Source organism: Bos mutus, chromosome 6, assembly GCF_027580195.1.
Source record: "Bos mutus isolate GX-2022 chromosome 6, NWIPB_WYAK_1.1, whole genome shotgun sequence".
Taxonomy (NCBI): domain Eukaryota; kingdom Metazoa; phylum Chordata; class Mammalia; order Artiodactyla; family Bovidae; genus Bos; species Bos mutus.
Window position 1 is genome coordinate 64599790 of NC_091622.1, and position 25921 is coordinate 64625710.

General features: G+C 37.4%; 1 protein-coding gene across 1 annotated transcript in view; it reads right to left on the reverse strand.

The window, feature by feature from the left end:
• GABRG1 (gamma-aminobutyric acid type A receptor subunit gamma1) overlaps positions 1–24414 on the reverse strand; it is a 93493-nt gene extending 69079 nt beyond the window's left edge. Inside the window, exon 1 of the mRNA XM_005892924.2 lies at positions 24218–24414. Within this exon, the coding sequence (XP_005892986.1) occupies positions 24218–24321 (104 nt within the window). The 5' untranslated portion in view covers positions 24322–24414. The remainder of the gene's footprint in view (positions 1–24217) is intronic.
• Between the last annotated feature and the right edge of the window lie 1507 nt (positions 24415–25921).

Sequence of the window (25921 nt, forward strand, 5' to 3'; positions counted from 1 at the left end):
ACAAATAGATTCAAGGGATTAGATCTGATAGACAGAGTGCCTGAAGAACTATGGACAGAGATTCATAACATTGTACAGGAGACAGTGATCAAGATCATCCCCAGGAAAAAGAAACGCAAAAAGGCAAAATGGTTGTCAGAGGAGGCCTTACAAATAGCTGTGAAAGAAGAGAAACAAAAGGCAAAGGGGAAAAGGAAAGAAATACCCATTTGAATGCAGAGTTCCAAAGAATAGCAGGGAGAGATAAGAAAGCCCTTCTCAATGATCAGTGCAAAGAACAGAGGAAAACAATAGAATGGGAAACACTAGAGATCTCTTCAAGAAAATTAGAGATACCAAGGGAACATTTCATGCAAAGATGGGCAAAATAAAGGACAGAAATGGTATGGACCTAATAGAAGCAGACAATATTAAGAAGAGGTGACAAGAATACACAGAAGAACTGTACAAAAAAGATCTTCACGACCCAGATAATCACGATGGTATGATCACTCACCAGAGGCAGGCATCCTGGAATAAGAAGTAAAGTGGACCTTAGGAAGGGTCACTATGAACGAAGCTAGTGGAGGTGATGGAATTCCAGTTGAGCTATTTCAAACCCTAAAAGGTGATGCTGTGAAAGTGCTGCACTCAATATACCAGCAAATTTGGAAAACTCAGCAGTAGCCACAGGACTGGAAAAGGTCAGTTTTCATTCCAATCCCAAAGAAAGGCAATGCCAAAGAATGCTCAAACTACCACACAATTGCACTCATCTCACATGCTAGCAAAGTAATGCTCAAAATTTTCCAAGCCAGGCTTCAACAGTATGTGAACTGTGAACTTCCAGATGTTCAAGGTGGATTTAGAAAAGGCACAGGAACCAGAAATCAAATTGCCAACATCTGCTGGATCATCGAAAAACCGAGAGAGCTCCAGAAAAAATATCTACTTTTGCTTTATTGACTATGCCAAAGTCTTTGACTGTGTGGATCACAACAAAGTGTGGAAAATTCTGAAAGAGATGGGAATACCAGACCACCTTACCTGCCTCCTGAGAAATCTGTATGCAGGTCAAGAATCAACAGTTAGAATTGGACATGGAAAAACAGACAGTTCCAAATTGGGAAAAGAGTCCATCAAGGCTGCATATTGTCACTCTGCTTATTTAACTTATATGCAGAGTACATTATGAGAAATGGTGGACTGGATGAGGCACAGGCTGGAATCAAGACTGTTGGGATAAATCTCAATAATGTCAGATACGTAGATGACACCACCTTTATGGCAGAAAGCGAAGAAGAACTAAAGAGCCCCTTAGTGAAAGTGAAAGAGGAGAGTGAAAAAGTTGACTTAAAGCTCAACAATCAGAAAACTAAGATCATGGCATCCAGTCCCATCACTTCATGGCAAATAGCCAGTGAAACAATGGGAACATTGACAGACTTTATTTTGGGGGGCTCCAAAATCACTGCAGATGGTGACTATAGCCATGAAATTAAAAGACACTTGCTCCTTGGAAAAAAATCTATGACCAACCTAGACAGCATATTAAAAAGCAGAGACATTACTTTGCCAACAAAGGTCCATCTAGTCAAAGCAATGGTTTTTCCAATAGTCATGTTGGACTATAAAGAAAGCTGAGCACCAAAGAATTGATGCTTTTGAACTGTGGTGTTGGAGACGGCTCTTGAGAGTCCCTTGGACAGTGAGGAGATCCAACCAGTCTATCCTAAAGGAAATCAATCATGAATATTTATTGGAAGGACTGATGCTGAAGCTGAAACTCTAATACTTTGGCCACCTGATACGAAGAACTGACTCATTTGAAAAGACCGTGATGCTGGAAAAGATTGATGGTTGGAGGAGAAGGGGATAATAGAGGATGAGATGGTTTGATGGCATCACTGACTTAATGGTATGAGTTTGAGTAAGCTCCAGGAGTTGGTGTTGGACAGGGAAGACTGGAGTACTGCTGTCCATGGGGTTGCAAACAGTCATACCCAACTGAGTGACTGAACTGACCAAACTGATGCTTCTTCCTTCTAAGTCAGAAGAACCCAGACCCCAGACATTTATTCCAACAATTTGGTTGAAAATTGTGTTTTCAAATCATTAAGTGAATGACTCACTCTTCATATATACATGATTGAAAACTCTGATTATCAATTTTAGGACTAGAATTTAGACTTTAGGGATCAAATAACCCACTGCCTTTATTTTATAAAGAGGAAACTGAAGTTTGTAGGGAACTAAAGAAAGCACAAACTCATTTGTTTGCAAAACTGAAACTCAAACCCTGGTCCTACAGCTAATGCTTCCTGTTAACCTGTGTGTTTAATAAGCATAAAGCTTCAATTTACTTATGAATTATATTAGAAACATATTGTGGTAGTAATATGTGTGTGTGAGTGGGTGGGTGTGTGTGTGAGCTCAGTCTCTCAGTCATGTCCAACTGTCTGTGACTCCCTGGACTCTAGCCACTAGGCTCCTCTGTCTATGGAATTTTCCAGGCAAAAATACTTGAGTGGGTGGCCATTTCCTACTCCAGGGGATATTCCCAACACAGGGATTGAGCCCAAATCTCTTGCATCTCCTGCACTGGCAGGTAGATTCTTTACCACTGTGCCACCTGGGAAGCCTCAGTTGTAATATATTTATCTTTGAAAAGTCAAAGTCACTCACTTGTGTCCTACTCTTTGCCAGTCCATGGTATAGTCCATGAAATTCTCCTGACCAGAATACTGGAGTGTGTAGCCGTTCCCTTCTCTAGGGAATCTTCCCAGCACAGGGATCTAACCCAGCTCTCCCACATTGCACACAGATTCTTTACCATCTTTGAGTGAAATCATGCTAGACTTACACTCATCTTTAGTAAATCTTAGTCCCCAGTGAAAATATATATATATATATATAAACTTTTATTGGTAAAATTAGGTAAATCTATAATACATTATTTACTTATATATGTTTCAGAGATGGGCTTCCCTCCCACAATAGATATTGAAGTTTATCATAATAGCTTTAGTTGTCATTTCTACACTATTCATTCAGCTGTCTTTTGCTGTGGACCTAAACATCTTAGCTAATGCAGTCCTTAACTCTTTTATCATTTTTTTCCAGTTTTATTGATACATAATTGACTTACAACATGGTATATATTTAAGGTATACAACACGACGATTTGATCTATGTATACAGCAAGATGACTACCACAGTAAGTTTAGTTAACATTCACCCTTTTTATCCTTTAAACAGTATAAATTAACATTGTAAATAAAAACTTAACCTTTGAAATATGTGTGCCTCATTTCATCTTCACAGTTATTATATTGATAGTTATTAACAGATAATGGGATGTATTAGTCTTCTCAATATTTCTCATCTTCTTCCTGTCAGATAATTATAGTTTTCACTTCACTGGCTTCTAACTTGGTTATGTGACCTGAGTTCTCCTTTCTCAAAGAGAATTATACATCCCTGACCCACTAAACTCAAGTTTGGCTCAGCAGTTTGTTTTGGCTAATGGAATATGTAACGTGTGCCACTGCCAAGCAGAAGATCTAATGTCAATGCATGTTCACCATATCTCTCTTGTCCTTCTGTGAAAAGACCCAGACACACTCAGAGGCTACTACTCCATGACTTGTCTATCAGAGTAAAGGCAACCTGAACAGAGCCACAGTTGACCTACAATGGACACGTGGCCTGAGTGAGAAATAAACATTTAGAATTGTAAGTCACTAAGATTTGGGAGTAGTTTATTACTAGAGTATATAATTTTATCCCTTTTGTAAGCTACTGAGACTTGGGGGTCTCAGTATACAAATTATTATATATTATATACTGTATTATATTGTATACTGTATATATTATGTGCTGTATATTATATACTGTAATATATTATATTATATACTGTATTATATTATATACTATATATTACCACAGTATACAAATTTTATACTTCTGGTATATTAACAGATTTTTAATGTTCATTCATAATTATTTTGCTGTATTTAACTTAAAGAGTATATACTACTGAAATACAGTTACATGATTTCCTTCAAATAATTTATTTTCTCTCAATAAAAGGTATATATATGTACATAGATACATTCATTTATGAACTAAGGAGTCGAAAACACTGAAGTATTAGGAATCCGTGCTGGTATGTCCTCCAGCAAAATTTTATGAAATTAGAATTGCTGAGATATTGTCAATAACCAAAACTTTAGGGCATACATCTATCTTTAAAACCCAGTTTTATAAAAATAAAAAAATTGATGGATAGAGAAGATCATTACACATATAAGAACTTGATTTTTCTTTGCAATATGATTGTAGTCAAAAGGATGTTCCCAGAAAATATAAAAGCTTTGCCTAATTTTTAGGGCAACAAAATCTTGGTAATCCCAAAAGTACATGCTCACACTGATGTATATTTCCATTTTCACAGAAAGCCCAGAGGTAATATGAAAATTTACCTCAAAGATATTACAAAGCTAACTTCCCTCACTTTTGGCAATAACAGAAAGGAACTTTCATTATATTAATAGCTTATTATTCTACATTTTCTTCTACATTTTCTAAATTGCCTTCAGAATATTAACTACTTTAATATCATACTGGTATTATTTTGTGGATTAAAAAACACTTGTAATAAGTTAAACATAGTTTGTATAGCTTATCAATGTCTCACTGTCTTTAATAGGCTGGAAGATCTGTAACATTTACGTATGTCGAGTGAACATTCATTTGGGAGAAATAAGTAGTATTTTCTTAGGAAATTTCCCTGGGAATTTCTAGACTCATTCTCAAGCACTTCTTTTAAATAATGTGAATAAATATAATTTTATAATTACTGGAAATACATAGACTCCTCAGTATATAATTTTATAATTTGTTTATTTTAATGAGTGATGTTTTCATTTTTATTAACAACTGTTGAGGGCCAGTAATGCACCATTAAGTTCCTATTATGTTTTCAGAACTGTGTGTAAGGTTTCTTCCATATTAAGTTATGTTATTTAACACAGAGTAGCCCTATTAAATAAATATTACTATTCCTATTTTACAAATGAGAAAAAATAGATATACAGAATTTTCAGGACCCACACTATTAAACAATAGAGGCAGAATTTGAAACAAGATTGATGTAGTTTGAAGGCTCATTTTCTCTTTGAAGTTTCCATGGTATCCTATCATTAAACAATCCAGTGTGGTTGAATTTTGAGTCTTCTAATTGATAAGAACACAACACTTGTGGTAAATAGTTAGCAAGTGCATTTGGATTGTGCATGTGTAGGATGCTTAGTCTCTGCCTTGAGTTCTGAGAAGTTAGAATGATAATTTCAAAGAATCACACACGCTCTCTCTAATGAAAAAGATTTTCTAACAGGTATGCTTAATCTTCAATCCAATGCTTTCATTCATTTATAGCAGAAATAACAAGTGCTACAAACATGTTAACTACAGAAAACATAAAGACAAATAAAACTGTATTCCTAAAAAAAGAAAAAAAAAAACTGTATTCCTGATCTAAATGATCTTCTTGTTATTGTTTAGTCACTAAGTCGTGTCTGATTTTTTGGAACCCCATGGACTGTAGCCCACCAGGCTCCTCTGTCCGTGAGATTTTCAAGGCGAGAATACCAGAGTGGGTTGCCATTTCCTCCTCCAGGGGATCTTCCCAACCCAGGGATCAAACCCGAGTCTCCCACACTGGCAGGAAGATTCTTTATCACTGTTCCACTAGGGAAACCCCTAAATGACATTATTTTCTATTAAAGGAGATAATTATTCAAACAATAGGGCTTCTGTGGTAGCTCAGCTGGTAGAGAATCTGCCTGCAATGCACTGCAGTATTCTTGGGCTTCCCTGTGGCTCAGACAGTAAAAATCCAAATGTAACGCAAGAGATCTAGGTTCAGTCCCTGGGTCAAGAAGATCCCCTGGAGGAGAGCATGGCAACCCACTGCAGTGTTCTTGCCTGGAGAATCCCCATGGACAGAGGAGCTTGGGAGGTTACAGTCCGTGGTGTCTCAAAGAGTCAGACATGACTGAGCAACCAATCACAGCACAGCACATTCAAACAATACAGAAAACCATTATATACAAAGATGCTTATCACAGTGTTATGTATAGTAGCACAAACTTTAAACAGTAAGATCATGTTTAAGTAAATTATTATATGCCTATAGCATCTAATGGATTTATCCATTCAATTGGTGATTGTGAAGTGTCTTGTAAAAATATTAAATTATTTTCATAATTGAATGTTATATACAAAGTAACACATAATAATTTGCTTTTATCAAACCCTAGGTATAAAATAGCTAGAATATTTAACAAGAAAGTAGCATAATGAATATATTAAGTATTCTACACTCATGGAGCTATAGAAAATTTAATTTTTTCTGTATATTAATAGTATGCTGCTATAATTTTGTAATATAAATACAAGAAAAGCAGTTCATTTGACATTAATACCTACCTAAAAATGAACTGCCTCTTCCTATACACCAGATAATGCCCTGAGATAAATTTCTAATCATAAAAATTAAATAATTAAATAGAGGCTTTTATGGAGAGAAGTAGAGCTTTATACTCTGCCAGGAAAATGAATGTGGCAGCCCTAAAATGTTGCCACTCGGCTTTCCTGGGATGGGAGTATGGTTTACTGACAGCCCAGGTGCCAGTTCTCTGGACCAGCACTGTGTCTGCACCAGATCCAAGCTCCCCCGGGCAGCTTTCAGGCAATAACTCCACACTGTGGCAATGGTTGGAGAAGGTAATGGCACCCCACTCCAGTACTCTTGCCTGGAAAATCCCATGGACAGAAGAGCCTGGTGGACTGCAGTCCATAGGGTTACGAAGAGTTGGACATGACTGAGCAACTTCACTCTCACTTTTCACTTTCATGCATTGGAGAAGGAAATGGCAACCCATTCCAGTGTTCTTGCCTGGAGAATCCCAGGGATGGGGGAGCCTGATGGGCTGCCGTCTATGGGGTCGCATAGAGTCGAACACGACTAAAGCGACTTAGCAGCAGCAGTGGCAATGGTAGTACAGACCCATTCCTGCAGGACGAGGGACCTCTCTACAGGGCAACTTTGGCTGGATGAATCCAGAAGGCTGACTGCCTTTGTTGAGAGGGCACTCTATTCTGAGACTCTTTTGAATCAAACATCTTCTTTGCCCTATACTTTCATAGGGGTCAGATCTCCATTATTATCTGAAGGCTCTCTCTGCTTATTTCTACTTCCTCTCCTTTACCCTGCTGGGCATTTCTCTCAAAAATCTCTTACATGTCTAATCCCATCTTGGCATCTGCTTCTCTGAGGCTTTTGCTTCTCACATTCCTTAATTGACCCTTGTGATCAGTTACTAAAGGAAGTTTTTTGAGTCACCTGCATCAATATTGGGCTTCCCTGACAGCTCAGTTGGTAAAGAATCCACCTGCAATGCAGGAGACCCTGTTTTGATTCCTGGATTGGGAAGATCCACTGAGAAGGAATAGGCTACCCACTCCAGTATTTTTGGGCTTCCCTGTCGCTCAGTTGGTAAAGAATCAGTCTGTATTTATGTCTTACTAAGCTATTTTAATACATTTACAAGTCTGATTATAGTAAATATATAGTAAATGATTCGATGTAAAAATACTTTAATGAGTATATTACTCTTCCTAATACAATAAGTAAAAGTTTAAACTTATGATAACTAAGAGATAAGTTAAGTATAGACAATATATGCTAATGCATATAATCATGAAAGAGTTCATCTCTACAGCTAGAAATATATATATATATAAAAAACAAGTCAATCAATCAATATAATTTTTCATAAATAGGGTAAACATTCATCAAGATTTGCCCAGGACAATCTTGATTTATACCTGTTGTCCTAGAATAATTATAAATAGTACCCTCTTTTACTCACAGAAAGCCTAATTTCAATTATAAATTGTATAGCCACCCTGGATATAGTTCATATAAAGTTGACTTCAATGCAGGTATCCTTGTTCTGACACCTGGGGAAGACCCTTCCATTAATCTGTTAAGACAGTGCAGATGAAACTCAAAAGCCAGGCCTCATCGGTAAACTGAGCTCATGACAAATTAGTGCTTTTTTATAAACATCAGATACATTTCCATAAGTCAACTGACAGATTCCAGGGAAGAAATATAATGTTCTAATGCTTCTAAGTAGACTATATCTTAAAGTCAAAGCTTACAGGAGCTAACTTTTAAAGAGTATTTATAGGCGCCGATCTTAATTTAAAAGTCAGAAAAAATAAAATTTTAAAAATTCAATTATTTTTCTTCTTTTTGCCTTTATATTCTCATCACATTTCTTTAGTATAGAGTTCTTTTTAGGGTAGTGATGCTGACTCATTTTCATTGTTCCTAAATGTTGGTAGGGAAGCAAAATAAGTAAGAGTGATAGATAACAATGTTACAGATCTGAACCTTCAGAGGTGAAATGACAGTCCACTCAATTCTGTGATTATCTAATAAGCACAAACGAATTTGGGACCCATCACTTAAGGCACTAGAGAGGAATGCTTTGGAAATCTGAAGAGGTAGAAGGGAAGCATGCCTAGAGTATTAAGTAAGTGTATTCCACCCTGTGCTTTCAGCCTATTCAGTGCTTAACTCTACCATAAATTAATCACACTGCATCTTATTCAACTACGTTATTTGTTTATGGTGCTCTATAAGCTCCTTGAAAGCCGGGGCTAAGCTTTTCAATATGAAAACATTGTTGCTTAGCCTGACATATAATGTACACAATAAAAAAAAATTAACTAAATAAATGAATAATAATGTAAAGAATATTAGAAATCATCTTGATGTTCATAGGTAAAATTATAGTGAATAAAGAAAATAAATAACTAAGAACTGTAAATATTGGCCTTAATCAGAGAATTCATTATTGTTCAGTTCAGTACAGTCACTCAGTCATGTCCGAAACTTTGCAACCCCATGGACTGCAGCACACCAGGCTTCCCAGTCCATTACCAACTCCCGGAGCTTACTCAAACTCATGTCTACCATGTCGGTGATGCCATTCAACGATCTCATCCTCTGTTGTCCCCTTCTCCGCCTGCCTTCAATCTTTCCCAGCATCAGGGTCTTTTCCAATGAGTCGGTTCTTTGCATCAGGTGTCCAAAGTATTGGAGTTTCAGGTTCAGCATCAGTCCTTCCAATAAATATTCAGGACTGATTTCCTTTAGGATGGACTGGGAGGATCTCCTTGCAGTCCAAGGGACTCTCAAGAGTCTTCTCCAACACCACAGTTCAAAAGCATTAATTCTTTGGTGCTCAGCTTTCTTTAGAGTCCACCTCTCACATCCATACATGACTACTGGAAAAACCATACATTTGACTAGACGGACCTTTGTTGGTAAAGCAATGAAAAATGTCTCTGCTTTTTAATATGCTGTCTAGGTTGGTCATAGCTTCACTTCCATGGAGCAAGCATTTTTTAATTTCATGGCTGCAGTCATTTTGCAGTGATTTTGGAGCCCCCCAAAATAAAGTCTGTCACTGTTTCCACTGTTTCCCCATCTATTTGCCATGAAGTGATGGGACTGGATGCCATGATCTTAGTTTTCTGAATTTTGAGTTTTAAGCCAACCTTTTCACTCTCCTTTTTCACTTTCATCAAGAGGCTCTTTAGTTCTTCTTTGCTTCTTGCCATAAGGGTGTCATCTGCATATTTGAGGTTATTGATATTTCTCCCAGAAATCTTGATTCCAGCTTGTGCTTTTTCCAGGCCAGCATTTCACATGATGCACTCTGCATATATGTTAAATAAGCACGGTGACAATATACAACCTGATGTACTCATTTCCTGATTTGGAAACAGTCTGTGGTTCCATGTCCAGTTCTAACTGTTGCTTCTTGACCTGCATACATTATTGTAATTTTTACCTAATATAAAATTAATTTTAAAAACACAGTAGCTTTCTCATCCTAGTACTAATCTATCATAAAGTTCAGAAAAAACAATTCAATACAATCTAAAAAATAATTATAAAAAATATAGCAAGAAAGGTGTACATCTTATGTGAGGAAACTAAAAAACTAATTGAAGCATATAAGAATAGAAAAAATAAATGCAAGGCAAATATTTTGGCTATAAAACAGTCATATTAATATATAATTCTCAAAATAGTTTATAAATCTAAGAAATCTATATTTTAAAAATTTTGTTGATGTATTGCAGAAACTAAACCAATATTATAAAGCAATTAGCCTTCAATTAAAAATAAATTAACAAAAAGAAAGCTTCCTATGTAAAATGTTAAAATCATTATACTGTAATTAATCCTCAATATGAGAATTACAAGAAATTTTTGAAAAATAGATTGTGAGATGAAATTTGCCTTGCCAGAATAAAGAGAAAAATAGTAAAGGTACTGTAATTAAAACCATATTGTGGTAATACATAAAGAAATCAGTGAGAACGAAATCAAACATTCAAAGTGATATACCAAATGTCCAGAAATTCTGTGTATGATAAATGTGACTAGTCAGCTTAGAAATGAGAGCATGAATAATTCAGTAAATGCCTGTTAAAACATTTAGAAAAAATAAATTACTACTTACATAATAAATTACTAATATACCCAGGTGGGGCTAGTGGTAAAGAACCCACCTGCCAATGCAGGAGAAACAAGAGATGTGGTTAGATCCCTGGATCTGGAAGATCCCTGTAGAAGGAAATGGCCACCCATTCCAGTATTCTTGCCTGGGAAATCCCATAGACAGAGGGGCCTGGAGGGCTATAGTCCATAGGGTCGCAAAGAGTCAGAAGCAACTGAAGTGACTCAGCATGCATACTAAATATCAAAATATAATAAAGTATAAAACAATTAAAGAAAATATCAAAAATATTTATTTTCTAACTTTTTGGGGTAAGGAGTTCTTTCTACACAACATGTTGTCAAACCAGGAGAATAAAAAAACTGACAAAAAAAAAATAAATTATGGAGGACATTAGACAGAATTCAGACAAAAACTAGAGATGAATGATAAAAACAAAGATATTTACAACATAACTTGTACAGGAATTTCAGAGGGAAGAGAAGACTAATAAATATATGAAATTACGCTAATATTTACTGGTAGCAAGGGAAAATAAGTTTAAAGCATGGCAAATTTTAGCCATAACACTGGCAAAACATTAAAAGTTTTGGTACTAGTATATTCAGTACTAGCAATAATATAGATAAATGGCATTTTTATAACCATTTCTGTTCAGTCACTCAGTCATGTTTGACTCTTTGTGACCACATGGACTGAAGCACACCAGGTTTCCCCATCCTTCACTATCTCCTGGAGTTTCCTCAAACTCAGGTCCATTGAGTTGATGATGCCATAAGTAGAATAAACTACTCTTAAGAACAAATTGGGTAACTTGGAAACACTGATGAAGTAATAAAATTAAAACACGAGAATCCCATGGACAGAGGAGCCTGTGCAGGCAATAGTGCATAGAGTTGGATGCACGGAGTCAAACATGACTAAAGTGACAACACACATGCAAGCACATGTGTATGTATGAACACAGTGATAAAAAAGCCACGTTCCCTGGAAGAAAAACTATGACCAACCTAGACAGCATATTCAAAAGCAGAGACATTACTCTGCCAACAAAGGTCTGTACAGTCAAAGCTATGGTTTTTCCAGTGGTCATGTATGGATGTGAGAGTTGGACCGTAAAGAAAGCTGAGCACCAAAGAATTGATGCTTTTGAACTGTGGTGTTGGAGAAGACTCTTGAGAGTCTCTTGGACTGAAAGAGACCAAACTAGTCAATCCTAAAAGAAATCAGTCCTAAATAGTCATTGGAAGGATTGATGGTGAAGCTGAAACTCCAGCACTTTGGCCACCTGATGCAAAGAAGTGATTCATTGGAAAAGACTCTGAAGCTGGGAAAGATTGAAGGCAGGAGGAGAAGGGGATGACAAAGGATGAGATGGTTGGATGGCATCACCAACTCAATGGACATGAGTTTGAGGAAGCTCTAGGAGTTGGTGCTGGACAGGAAAGCTGGGGTGCTGCAGTCCACAGGGTCGCAAAAAGTTGGGACACGACTGAGCAACTGAACTGAACTGAGATACATAGTCCCTCATTTTAATGATGATGTGGTATTCTATGTTACAGAAGTATCATAATTTATTCAGTTAGTCCGTAAACAGTGAAAAGGAACTAAAAAGCCTCTTGATAAAGGTGAAGGATGAGAGCAAAAAAGCCAGCTTAAAACTAAATATTAAAAAAACTAAGATCACAGCATCTGGCTGTGATTCACTTCAGTCAGTTCAGTTCAGTCGCTCAGTTGTATCCGACTCTTTGCAACCACAGGAATCACAGCACAACAGGCCTCCCTGTCCATCACCAACTCCCGGAGTTCACTCAGACTCACGTCCATGGAGTCAGTGATGCCATCCAGCCATCTCATCCTCTGTCATCCCCTTCTTCTCCTTCCCCCAATCCATCCCAGCATCAGAGTCTTTTCCAATGAGTCAACTCTTTGCATGAGGTGGCCAAAGTACTGGAGTTTCAGCTTTAGCATCAGTCCTTCCAAAGAAATCCCAGGGCTGATCTCCTTCAGAATGGACTGGTTGGATCTCCTTGCAGTCCAAGGGACTCTCAAGAGTCTTCTCCAACACCACAATTTAAAAGCATCAATTCTTCAGCGCTCAGCTTTCTTCACAGTCCAACTCTCACATCCATACATGGCCACTGGAAAAACCATAGCCTTGACTAGACAGACTTTGTTGGCAAAGTAATGTCTCTGCTTTTGAATATGCTATCTAGGTTGGTCATAACTTTCCTTCCAAGGAGCAAGTGTCTCTTATTTCATGGCAAATAGAGGGGGAAAAGGTGGAAGTAGTGACAGATTTCTTCTTCCTGGGCTCTAAAATCACTGTGAATTGTGACTGCAGCCATGAAATCAGAAGACATTTTCTTCTTGACAGGAAAGCTATGACAAACCTAGACAGTGTGTTGAAAAGCAGAGACATTACTCTGCCGACAAAGACTGTAGTCAAGGCTATAGTCTTCCCAGTGGTCATGTATGGTTGTGAAAGCTGGACAGTAAAGAAGGCAGAGCAATGAAAAATTGATGCCTTTGAACTATGGTGCTGGAGAAGACTCTTGAGAGTCCCTTTGACAGCAAGGAGATCAAATCAGTCAATCTTAAGGGAAATCAACCCTGAATACTCATTGGAAGGACTGATGCTGAAGACGAAATTCCAGTATTTTGGTCATCTGATGCAAACAGCTGACCAATTGGGAAAGTTCCTGATGCTGGGAAAGACTGAGGACAGACAGAGAAGACAGTATCAGAGGATGAGATGGCTGGATGGAATCACCGATGCAATGGGCATGAATTTGGGCAAATTTTGGGAGATGGTGAGGGACAGGGAGGTCTGGCATGCTGAAATCCATGGGGCTGCAAAAATTCAGAATGACTGGGCTTCTGAACAACAACAACAACTACTAAGTATATATATAAATCTAGAAAAATATCTTTGATATTAGTTGTGTGACAAAAACAAGTGTTAGATTTCATTTGTAAAAAAAATGTACACACAAATGTGTATACACATACTTGTTTAAACTTTCAGAAAAATCTGGAGGCATAGGCTTTAAATGGCTAAGTAATTTTGAGAAGTAGAAACGTAATAAGTATTATTCTATTATTATTAACATTACATGGTCAAAAACATTATGACACTAGGGAAAAAAGTTTTATTTTTTCCATGTACTTCAATAACATATAGGAGAAGGAAATGGCAACCCACTCCAGTATTCTTGCCTGGAGAATCCCAGGGACAGAGGAGCCTGGTGGGCTGCTGTCTATGGGGTTGCACAGAGTCAGACACGACTGAAGCGACTTAGCAGCAGCAACAACATATATGTATATCACTAAGAGATTATTTAAATTATTTAAGAAAATAAAGAAAAATAAATTCTAATTATTTGTGGTAAAAAACTTAAAATATTTTATGTCCACAGAATAGAATAGAAATTGGATTAAATATTAGTGATTCTACAATTTGAGATGTGGAATATTAGTCTAGAAGAAAAAATAAAATATGATATCTTCATCCACTGTGAACTTTATGTGACTTTCTTGATAAAGTAGGATACATAGAATCTGTCAAACTACATTAAGGTTAAGAAATTAATGACCATAGAGACTGCTTGGGCACACAGTGCTTCATTCTTAGTTTCAAAAAAGAGTATAACAAATTCCTAAATCTGGTAGAACATAATTTGATCTGATTAGACTAGATATAGGAATGTAGAGTTATAATAGTTAATAAGAAAAGGGAAAGACTCATATCAGAATATATTTTTAAAAAATTAATTAGTATAGTGACATATATTTAGAAAGAAAACAAAAAGAGAAAATTACAAAATAAAGCGGCTTATTTTTTCTTAACATCTTTGCTCATAGTTATGAAATTCTCATGGTTTAGTGATTGATCCAAAAATACTAATAATAAAACAATGTTTTATGCAAGTTTTTGGATTTTTTATTTGCTTTGTTTGACACACCAATTCTATTTTCTTGAAACAGAGTTTATAAAATTGTGAACCATGATTCCAAAGAATAATATTTAGGGGGGATTATAAATGTTTTTTGAGCCTGTTTCCAAGTGAATATTTTTTTGAGGAAGGGAAATAAACCATAATTTTCTTCTATTAAAAAATTACTGCTGGATTGAAAGTATATTAAAATGAACACCAAATTTTTCATTATTTCATTTTATATTCATAGAACACAACACAACATAAATTAGACTTAGAAACAATATAACTCTTCATGACATTCACATTCTCTAAGTCTTTGATGCTCAGATAAATTATATAAGACTGCTAAAATTTTTGCAAAATTGAGGCATAATATTGAGGGTTATTAAATTATAAAAGATATGAAAAGATCTTTAAATGGAAGAAATAAGTGGGAATTTTTCTTCTGAATGCAAAAAGGTATACTTTTTCCTAAGTCTTGAGATCGTAAAGTAAGAGGTAAAATATTTTCACTGACATAAGTATCTTCTCAGAACTTTCACTTTAAAAGGGAGAGAATACAAATGAGTAGAACAGAAACAACAAAACACTTTCAACAACTACAGTTATGACAATCTGAAGGTTTTCAGAAAGAATTGTTACTAAGGAAATGACAGGAACAAATGTACACTCATAAGTCACCTGCACAGAGTAAGAAATCAGTTTAAAGAACACAGATGTCTGATTAAAACTTAATCTAACCAATAGAGCTACCTTGTTTCAGTCAATATGACTCTTTAGTAGAAAAGTAATCCTTGCTCAAAACCCTCTACTACATGTGTTGGAAAATTATTCTGATAGTTATACACATCTAGGATGACTGATGGAGAAGGCAATGGCACCCCACTCCAGTACTCTTGCCTGGAAAATCCCACGGACGGAGGAGCCTGGTAGGCTGCAGTCCATGGGGTTGCTAAGAGTCAGACACAACTGAGCGACTTCACTTTCACTTTTCACTTCCATGCATTGGAGAAGGAAATGGCAACCCACTCCAGCATTCTTCCTGGAGAATCCCAGGGACAGGGGAGCCTGGTGGGCTGCCATCTATGGGGTTGCACAGAATCGGACACAACTGAAGCGACTTAGCAGCAGCAATAGCAAGATGACTGAGAGGTGAATGACGTGCCTTTATTAAAGCAGTTCTCAAATTCTGCAAGCACGAATCATGGTCCTAGTAACATACCCAAAGATTAACTTGTTTTCCAGAACCCTATTGTCTTATAGTTAAGTAGCGAACCAAATCATACCCTGATCATAACAATGTTAAAATTTTATATTAAACCTAATTTTCTAATCATAAGCCTTCTGATATGCCCATCCACCTACAGGTTGAAGTTCAGGGTCTATGTTAACTTTCTTTCTATATCCCTGTGTTACTCAAAATATTTGTCTAAAAGTAAGGAGAAATGTTAAATCTCCAAATGGATTGTATTTAGGAGAAAAGGATTCCTACAGTTCAGAAATTTACTATTTAACTAAATTATATAGATTTTAACAGAATGTTAGAAAGTGAAAGTCACTCAGTTGTGTCCGACTGTTTGTGACCCCATGGACTATACAGTCCATGGAATTTTTTAGGCCAGAATACTGGAGTGGGTAGCCCTTCTCCTCTCCAGGGTACCTTCCCTACCCAGGGATAGAACCCAGGTCTCCTGCATTGTGGGCAGATTCTTTACCAGCTGAGCCATAAGGGAAGCCCAAGAATACTAGAGTGGGTAGCCTTTCCCTTCTCCAGCAGATCTTCCCCACCCAGGAATTGAACCAGGGTCTCCTGCAGTACAGGAGGATTCTTTATCAACTGACCTGTCAGGGAAGCATTGCCATTTTAATGAAACACATTAAATGATCAAAGTAAATAATATCCTGGGAATATAGTCTTCAAAAGGCTCACCAAAATGTGAGGCCATATCTCTGGCCACAGAATATAATGTTCTCTCTCTATGTATATTTTTTACTAACGCTAACGCTGTCATATGAACTTATGCATATGACAGCTAAGAATATTAGTCTCTTCCTAGAGTTGCAACTGATACCAGTCTCCTTGATATTTCCTTATAGCTCGTCTAGAATTCTGAGGAAGAGTTATAGTATTTTACTGTTTTTGCTTTTATATTGACAGACCATCTCAACACTAACTACTAGAATTTAAGTCCACTGAAGATCATGGCATCCAGTCCCACCACTTCATGGGAAATAGATGGGGAAACAGTGGAAACAGTGTCAGACTTTATTTTTCTGGGCTCCAAAATCACTACAGATGGTGACTGCAGCCATGAAATTAAAAGACGCTTACTCCTTGGAAGGAAAGTTATGACCAACCTAGACAGCATATTCAAAAGCAGAGACATTACTTTGACAACAAAGGTTTGTCTAGTCAAGGCTATGGTTTTTTCTGGGGTCACGTATGGATGTGAGAGTTGGACTGTGAAGAAGGCTGAGCGCCAAAGAATTGATGCTTTTGAACTGTGGTGTTGGAGAAGACTCTTTAGAGTCCCTTGGACTGCAAGGAGATCCAACCAGTCCATTCTGAAAGAGATCAGCCCTGGGATCTCTTTGGAAGGACGGATGCTAAAGCTGAAACTCCAGTAGTTTAGCCACCTCATGCGAAGAGTTGACTCATTGGAAAAGACTCTGATGCTGGGAGGGATTGGGGGAAGGAGGAGAAGGGGACAACAGAGGATGAGATGGCTGGAAGGCATCACTGACTCGATGAATGTAAGTCTGAGTGAACTCCAGGAGTTGATGATGGACAGGGAGGCCTGGCGTGCTGCAATTCATGGGGTGGCAAAGAGTCAGACATGACTGAGCGACTGATCTGATCTGATCTGGGGGTGGGGCTGTGCCTTCTTTGTCCAGCACATATACTATCACATATATGTCCTGTCTACAATATACAAACACTACTAAAAGACTATGTCTTGCTTACCACTGTATCCCAATTCCCAGACTCTGATTAATAAATATTAGGGCTGAGTAAATATTTGTTGAATGAATGCTAATGTTTAATAACCGATTACAAAATTAATAGCTAAGACTCTTTCCTGAAACATGGGGCTTCAGTTGGCTAAACTATTTTAGTACCGATAGAATTAGATCCTGAGCTATTTAAAAAGAAGAAAACCATAGATTTCATCTCCTGCTAACAAGTTTCTGCTAAAAGTCTAATGATAAGGCATCCATTACTTTGTTAGAAGACTTTTGTATGGATGAAAATCTGTCTTCACATAGCTTTCACTACTTAGTTATGGATTGTTTATAACATCTATAATTAGTAAATTCAAGCATGATTTTCTCTGGCATCCTTAAGAATATAAGATGCCTCAATACAAGTTTCCTGAATTCCAAATTCTCACTTTTAATTCTTTATCCAGTGGGGTTTTTTTCTAGATCAAGAAGCCCAGTTTGTTGAAGTTTTTTTTCCTAAAATAATTAATCCAGCACTGCACATAATATTCTAGATTATGTGTCAGGTACACAGTGGATAGTGTACCTACTGTGCTTCTCTCAATCACACTCAAGTGTCTCCTCCCCTCTCTTCTCTTCTCTCTGCTCCTCTCTTTTTCTCTACTTTCCCTTCCTCATCCTTTCCCTCCCTCCCTTGCTTTCCTCATCCACAGTTATGTTAATGGGTTTGATTTACATGGCATTTGTAATCTTAGAGGAAAGGTGATTAAAAATTCAGGTTCTGTGCAGAGAGCACATGGATCTGAGTCATAGATTCAGCATTATCAGCAAGATGATCTTTGCTGTTGTTTATTTAGCTGCTCTACTATGTATTATTTTGGGCTTCCCTGATAGCTCAATTGGTAAAAAGAATCCGCCTGCAATGCGGAAGACCTGGGTTCATCCCTGGGTTGAGAAGATCCCCGGGAGAAGGGATAGGCTACCCACTTCAGTATCCTGGCCTGAAGAATTCCATGGACTATACAGTCCATGGGGCCGCAAAGAGTCAGACACGACTGAGTGACTTTCACTTTCTTTCTATGTATTATTTAGTGCCTACTCTGTATTATTTAGGGGGGCCCCCAAATCACTGCAGATGGTTACTGCAGCCACAAAATTAAAAGACCCTTGTTCCTCGGAAGAAAAACTATGACCAACCTAGATAGCATATTAAAAAGCAAAGACATTATTTTTCAAACAAAGGTCTGTCTAGTCAGAGCTATGGTTTTTCCAGTAGTCATGTATGGATATGAGAGATGGACCATAAAGAAAGCTAAGCACTGAAGAATTGATGCTTTTGAACTGTGGTGTTGGAGAAGTTTGAGAGTCCCTTAGACTGCAAGGAGATCCAACCAGTGAATCCTAAAGGAAATCAGTCCTGAATATTCATTGAAAGGACTGATGCTGAGGCTGAAACTCCAATCCTTTGTCCACCTGATGCAAAGAACTGACTCACTGGAAAAGTCTCTGATGCTGGGAAAGATTGAAGGCGGCAGGAGAAGAGGATGACAGGATGAGATGGTTGGATGGCTTCAACAACTCGATGGACATGAGTCTGAGAAAGCTCTGGGAATTGGTGTTGGACAGGGAATGGATGCAGGGTGTGCTGCAGTCCATGGGGTTGCAAAAAGTTGGACATGACTAAGCGACTGAACTGAACTGAACTGAACTGAATTTAGCTATGTAGTTGTGTCAAACTCTTTTGTGAACCCATGGACTGTAGCTAGCCAGGCTTCTCTCTCCATGGGATTTTCCAAGCAAGAATACTGGAGTGGGTTGCTATTTCCTCCTTCAGGGGATCTTTCAGACACAGGATCCATCCTATGTCACCAGCATTGCAGGAGGATTGTTTACCACTGAGATATCTGGCATCTTTAGTGAGTTCCTAAAAATTGATGTGCCCTGATTTTTCCATCTGTAAATTTGGGAGAATAATGGTATCTAATCTTTATTTTCCCTTCATGCTTGATTGTAGTTCCACTAAGTAACATTCTAGGTTGAACTGTCTCTTTATTTTGGAGACATTTCCCCCATGGTTTTCTGGTATTGTCAATGAGTAATCTTATGGTGTTCTAATTTTCTTGCCTTGACTGTGATATTTTCTATTAGTACCCTCCAGCCTTAAAAAATAAGCAGGGTAACAATATACAGCCTTGACATATTCCTTTTCCTATTTGGAACCAGTCTGTTGTTCCATGTCCAGTTCTAACTGTTGCTTCCTGACCTGCATACCAGTTTCTCAAGAGGCAGGTCAGGTGGTCTGGTATTCCCATCTCTTTCAGAATTTTCCAGTTTATTGTGAGCCACACAGTCAAAGGCTTTGGCATAGTCAATAAAGCAGAAATAGATGTTTTTCTGGGACTCTCTTGCTTTTTACATGATCCAGAAGATGTTGGCAATTTGATCTCTGGTTCCTCTGCCTTTTCTAAAACCAGCTTGAACATCTGGAAGTTCACGGTTCACGTATTGCTGAAGCCTGGCTTGGAGAATTTTGAGCATTATGAAACTCCAATACTTTGGCCACCTCATGCAAACAGTTGACTCATTGGAAAAGACTCTGATGCTGGGAGGGATTGGGGGCAGGAGGAAAAGGGGATGACAGAGGATGAGATGGCAGGATGGCATCACTGACTCGATGGACATGAGTTTGAGTGAACTCCGAGAGCTGGTAATGGACAGGGAGGCCTGGCGTGCTGCAATTCATGGGGTCGCAAATAGTCAGACATGACTGAGCAACTGAACTGAACTGAACTGAACCTTAAAAATTTAGACCCCTCTGTTTATCTTTGGAGTTAAGGTATATTTCCTTATTCTGACTACAAGATGTTTCCCTTTGAGTAATATCATAAATCTCAGCCTTAGCAGTGAGTATAACAGTAGTACTCATGTAAAACACTGGACACAAGTACTGTCCATATGTTTAGTACTCATGTCTAGTTTATTCACCACTGTAAACCAGCAAGTTGTACTGTGTAGAACATAGCTGGTATTCAGTAAATATTTGTTGAATGAAAGACTGATATTTCTCATAATTTAAAACTGAAAATGTGAAAGTGTTAGTCACTCAGTAGTGTCCTACTTTGTGATCCCATGAACTGTAGCCCATCAGGCTCCTGTCTGTTGAATTCTCCAGGCAACAATATTGGAGTGGATAGCCATTCCATTCTCCAGCGGATCTTCCCCACCCAGTCTCCTGAAATGCAGGTGGATTCTTTACCATCTCAGCCATCAGGGACGTTTCTGATGGCTTTATGGTATCTCTAATTCAAAAGAGATTTAATAATATGAAAAGTAGTTTCATAGTTCAGTTCATTTTAAGATATTTAATAATAATGCACAATAATTCAAAGAGCTTGACTTTAACTAGAATAAATAATTCTAGAGTTACTGTGATTCTGAGAATATCTGTTATGTCATTTGAGTTAAAAATTTAGGTGACATTACTTTGCACAAATTTTCTTTCTTAGTCTTGAAACAAGCTCGAAACGTAGATGTCATTTCTGCTTTTCACAAATGAGGACTCTGCTCAAAGATTTGTCTGAAATCACCCTAGTGGGAAGGGGTGTAGCTGAAACTAGTGTTATATCTAATGATCAGGTCCAGGATTCTCAGTTGGTATCATGCATATATGTGAATTAATCTCTAGAGGCCTGTGGCTGTCATTTTATCATATTTTGATAATATCTCAAGAGCCGATTTTTTTTTTTCAGTTTTCCACCCTGCTTTGCCTCCTCTTGTTTGGGACCCCATCGTCATTATTATTTTCTTATATAAATCTTAATCACCTGTATATAAATATAAAACACCAGATATGTCTATTTCATTTTTAAATGAAAAATCAGACATTTCCTTTTGTTGCTTAACCAAAAATGTGTCTCATACTATATAATGGGATAAAAGGGAAGAAGAGTATACTTGAAAGACTCTATAAACAGGGGATTTATTAATTATGCATTTGCATTTTAGCTTCAAAATTATTTTGTCTCTCATTTCTTCTTAAAATATCTAATTGTTATAGAACATTATTAGTCATTTTGTCTGTAAGTTTGCACCCATATTTTATTAGAGAATGAAGCAAAAAATCTAAATGTCTAAAGAAAAACCATGTATTATCATCTCCACAAAATATATTACTAAAATTATTTGAAAATAATATATTTTAAAAGCAATTATACTTGAATATTGTCATTTAGGCAAATGATTGCTATATTGTAGGATTATTGATTTAAGAAATTGTTTTTAAAAATAAAAATGAGTTCTCTTCCTTGAGCTCTCTCAAAATATAACTTCTTAGTCAAAGCTCACTAAATTAGTTTAGAACAGCCAAAATCTCACACCACTTTTTCAATTCTTTTACAAAGTCTGATCAAAATGAGGTTGTTTTCAACATTACAAATAAGACAACTCAAGCTTGAGAAATTTTAACCAACTTGCCAAGATGCCACAGAGCCTCACTGAGAATAAAACACAGGAACTGTGACTTCAGGTTTTAGCTACAACAACAGGATCGGTTTTCATAATTCAGCAATATAAAAATCAATAAAATGTCTCTTCTTTATACTCTTGATGAAAACTAATGAGGAAACAAGCTATTATCTCTGATTAGATACAGAAAAATAATGGCTTCCAATTTGGTAAATTCCAAAATAGGTGACTTTGAAGATTTAATTTAGAAACTGGCATCAGACATCAAAATTCTTAGAAAGAACCATCTGTGGTTAGCTTTAGGAAGGTCTCTCAAAAAAGGAAACAGCAAGAATAAAATATGAACATAAGTGGTTTATACATGTCTACATCAATTATCTTCAACTAAATATTAAAAGGATGAAAAGTTCATCACAACTGTAGCGACTTTGAAAAGTGAATACATACATTCTCATCATTAAGACCCCAAGAGCTAATTACAACAGCAACATATAGCTTTATTTTTTTTTTTTACTATGTATTTATTCACTGGCCAGAAAAATTTATATTCTGTTTGGTACTATAATAAAATAATTCATCTACTTTAGCTGTTAACACATTTGTCTCTCTCTCACTTATCCATAATGGCAAAAAAAGTACATGACATTCCCAATTAAAATTTCCCTCTTGAAAACTCCTAAGAAAAGCCAATGACACGACTACTGAGTTATTTTCTTTCGGTTCAAATCTTGGACATACTGTATATGAAAACTTGAAGAAATCATAAATGATCTACTACTCTCCTTCATTTCCTAAATGAAGACACTGTGTTCAAAGAAATTAAGGACTCTTGACACATAGAATCATGTCTCCAGACTGCCAGAGTCCATCTCTGTCTACACTACCACAAAACTCTCTATTTCTGAGCAGCTTGAAAGAGAGTTCTGGAACCTTGATAATGCAAATATCCTCAAGAAGAAAATATATTATTTAAAACCAAACATCTCTTTAGAAAGACAGTATGCCCTTTAGTAAGCAGCTTGTCTATTAGGTTGCAAAAGAAACTTGCACTTGGAGTGATAAAGGAGCATACAGGTTGCTATTTTAGAAAACCACTGGGAAATCTGTTTTTACTTATGAGAACACAGATTCATTTGCAATATTATGAAGATGCAGGAGAGCACTGATACATGGCCTACCAAGGTATCTTTCATAATTTTATAATAGATTCAAAGAAATAAACCAATATGACACACTTAAATATAAGAAGTTATTAATTACGTAGTATGTTTGTGCCCATACAGAACATTTACGTTTCTAAGGGGAAACTAAAACCGTAATATTTAAAAAACAATGTCAAACATATTCTGGCAAGACTCGTATTACTTAGCATACTTTATTCTCTGTTTTTGGAGAGAAAATACAGTTGTTCTATAGGCCAGTAGTGGCAAAAAAAAAAAAAAGCACTCTAGCTATATGCTAAAAATAATCATCATCATAATAAATTTTAGCAATGATGCAAGTAGTTATAAAGGCATGTTTCCATCTCTATAGTGATTACATTTTACTCTTGAGTTCTAAACACTGCCCCCCCCCTTCCTTTTCTGTCATACACATGCGCGCGCGCACACACACACACACACACGCACACACATGCATTCCAGGACATTCACATCAACATAACACTTTCATTTACTTGTACACAGCCAATTAAAATAAAAATCATTCAAAACTGACTCAATAAATTATACACAATTAATTTCTAACAAATATAACACACTTGCCACCCTGATGGATTTTTTTAGCCATATTTATGATCTTTCTTGACTAAAACTTTGCTTATTTTTTTAGAATAACAAAAAAGAAAAGATAAGGGAAAGAGCAATATTAGTGTATAGAAAAGCATCATACATCCAATGCTGTGTAACAAGTTTCTAAAATAACTTTGTCTTTAAAATGAAGAATCATTCAGAAAGTTCATCAGTGGCATTCATTCACTAAATGCAGTTACAAAATCATTTCTCCTCCCCTCCCTACTTCCAGTAACTGAGTCTTTACTAGTTTCCACTGCGCTTCAAGTCAAAACCAACTGAGCTAATTTCGGTGCTGCACACATAGGCTCATTTCATTCTAACAGAAAATGAGTAGATCTAATAAAAATAAATAAATAAACTGATGGTAAAATATCCCAAATGTGCCCGGGGAAAAGCAAATTATTTAACCCAGAATGATTTCTAAAGAGAAACGAGGAGGGAGTGGGTAGATAACAGAGAATAGTTTGAAGTCCTTGAATTTACTCACCAGTTTCCCAGATGCACGGTCAGTAACAGGAACATCAACCTCACCCCTCTCCTTTGATTCCACAGAAGAAAAGGGGAGAAGAGAAGAGCTTTCCAAGAACCCATGGGGATCGCTTTTTCTTAGTTTTCCAGCCAGGACTTTTCCTCCCACCTCAGCTGCAGACTGGTGAGTACAGAAAGGAGACTGTGGAAAGGCTGTACACCTCCCAACCAGGTAGGATGCGACTCCCAGCGGAATTGAGCAAAGCGAGCCAATCAGACCGAGAGGATGCTGGTAGAAATTAGCTGAAAAAAAGTTGGGCCAATCAACAGCCCAAGGAGGCGGAGCTTCCCCTACTAGAAATCGAGCCCAGTAGGGAAAAGGGCTCTTTTCTTCCTAAAAGAAAAACAAACCTCTTCTCCCTGGCAGCCTCAGAGAAACAGTTGAGTGGCTCTGACAGATTTCCCTCCCTAGGGAAAGGCGGCTTCCTTCTTTTCCCCTAGCCTTCCCTCCTGACCGACTCTATTTCGGGAGTCTCCTCTCCCGCGTTTGGATTCTGAATCTGTCTTCCAAGAGGGATCCGTGGGGAGCTTGCCATGCCTAATTGGTTTTCCCCAGGCTCGCGAAGGTTCTGCTAATTTTGGTAATTACTGTTGTTACTTTGCGAGGGGCGGTGTCTCATTTCTTTGCAGACCCAGCACCTGGCATAATGCCCCACACAAATATGTTCTCGGGAGGTGTTGAAATATATAACTGTATGAGTGAATGAGCCAGCTGGGTGCATTCCTCGTAATCACGTTTCCTACCCACCCCACTTCCGTTGCAGTTACAAGTGAGAGGATTTGCCTTCTCCTCGCTCTGGGCACCAAATGATACTAAGGAACAATACCAGGCAAAAATTATCTCATTTTACAAAAACATAAACAAAAATCCGATTTTAGAGAGATTATTTCAGTCCTAGGAGCTGTAGATCGAATACATGTGTAATCCTTGTTCTCCCCTTTGCGTTTGTTGAGCTCCAGTGTTTGGTACCTAACTTCAGAGGCTCTGCTTTGAGTTTGCAGCAGAGCCCAACAGTTGCTATGGCAACTAGAAAGCCTCTGGCAGCCTGAACAACTGTACAGGCTGACAGTGGTGGCGGTGGAAGCAGGCTCGCTCTGCCCAGCCATCTTCCTCCTCTATGCCCTCCCAGATCGCTGCTTCCCGCAAAACCCGTGGGGTTGGAGCCTTTGTGTCCTTAATCATCTCACAACTACCTGGAACTGACCAGATTCAAGGGTGAACTGCAATTTACCATGGAGTTACCTTAGAGTATTTGTCACCCCAGCAAATAGTTCAAGGTAGTGGTAACAATGTGTATAAGTATCTGTTGCTACCCTAGCTTCTGAAATCACTTAAAGGAACTGGATGGGGTAACAAGGTTACAGATATTTTCTTGCCCAGAATAACAGATGGTGAAAAAAAAAAGGGGCTTTTCTCCTCTCTCTTTGGTTCTCGTCTCTTTAGTCGTCTCTGAATATAGGTATTGACTTCCTTATTTTTCTTCTACCCATTAATTACTAAGCATTATTCTCTTTCATCAAACCACATTAGTCAAGGTACCTCATACTAAATAATTTGAATAACAATAGTTTCATTATAATAAATTTTGAGAAGAATTGAATACAGTTAAAAGTTGATTGCAAAAGGAATCTGGGTAGTAGTTGTTGTTGTTTTTCTGGCCAA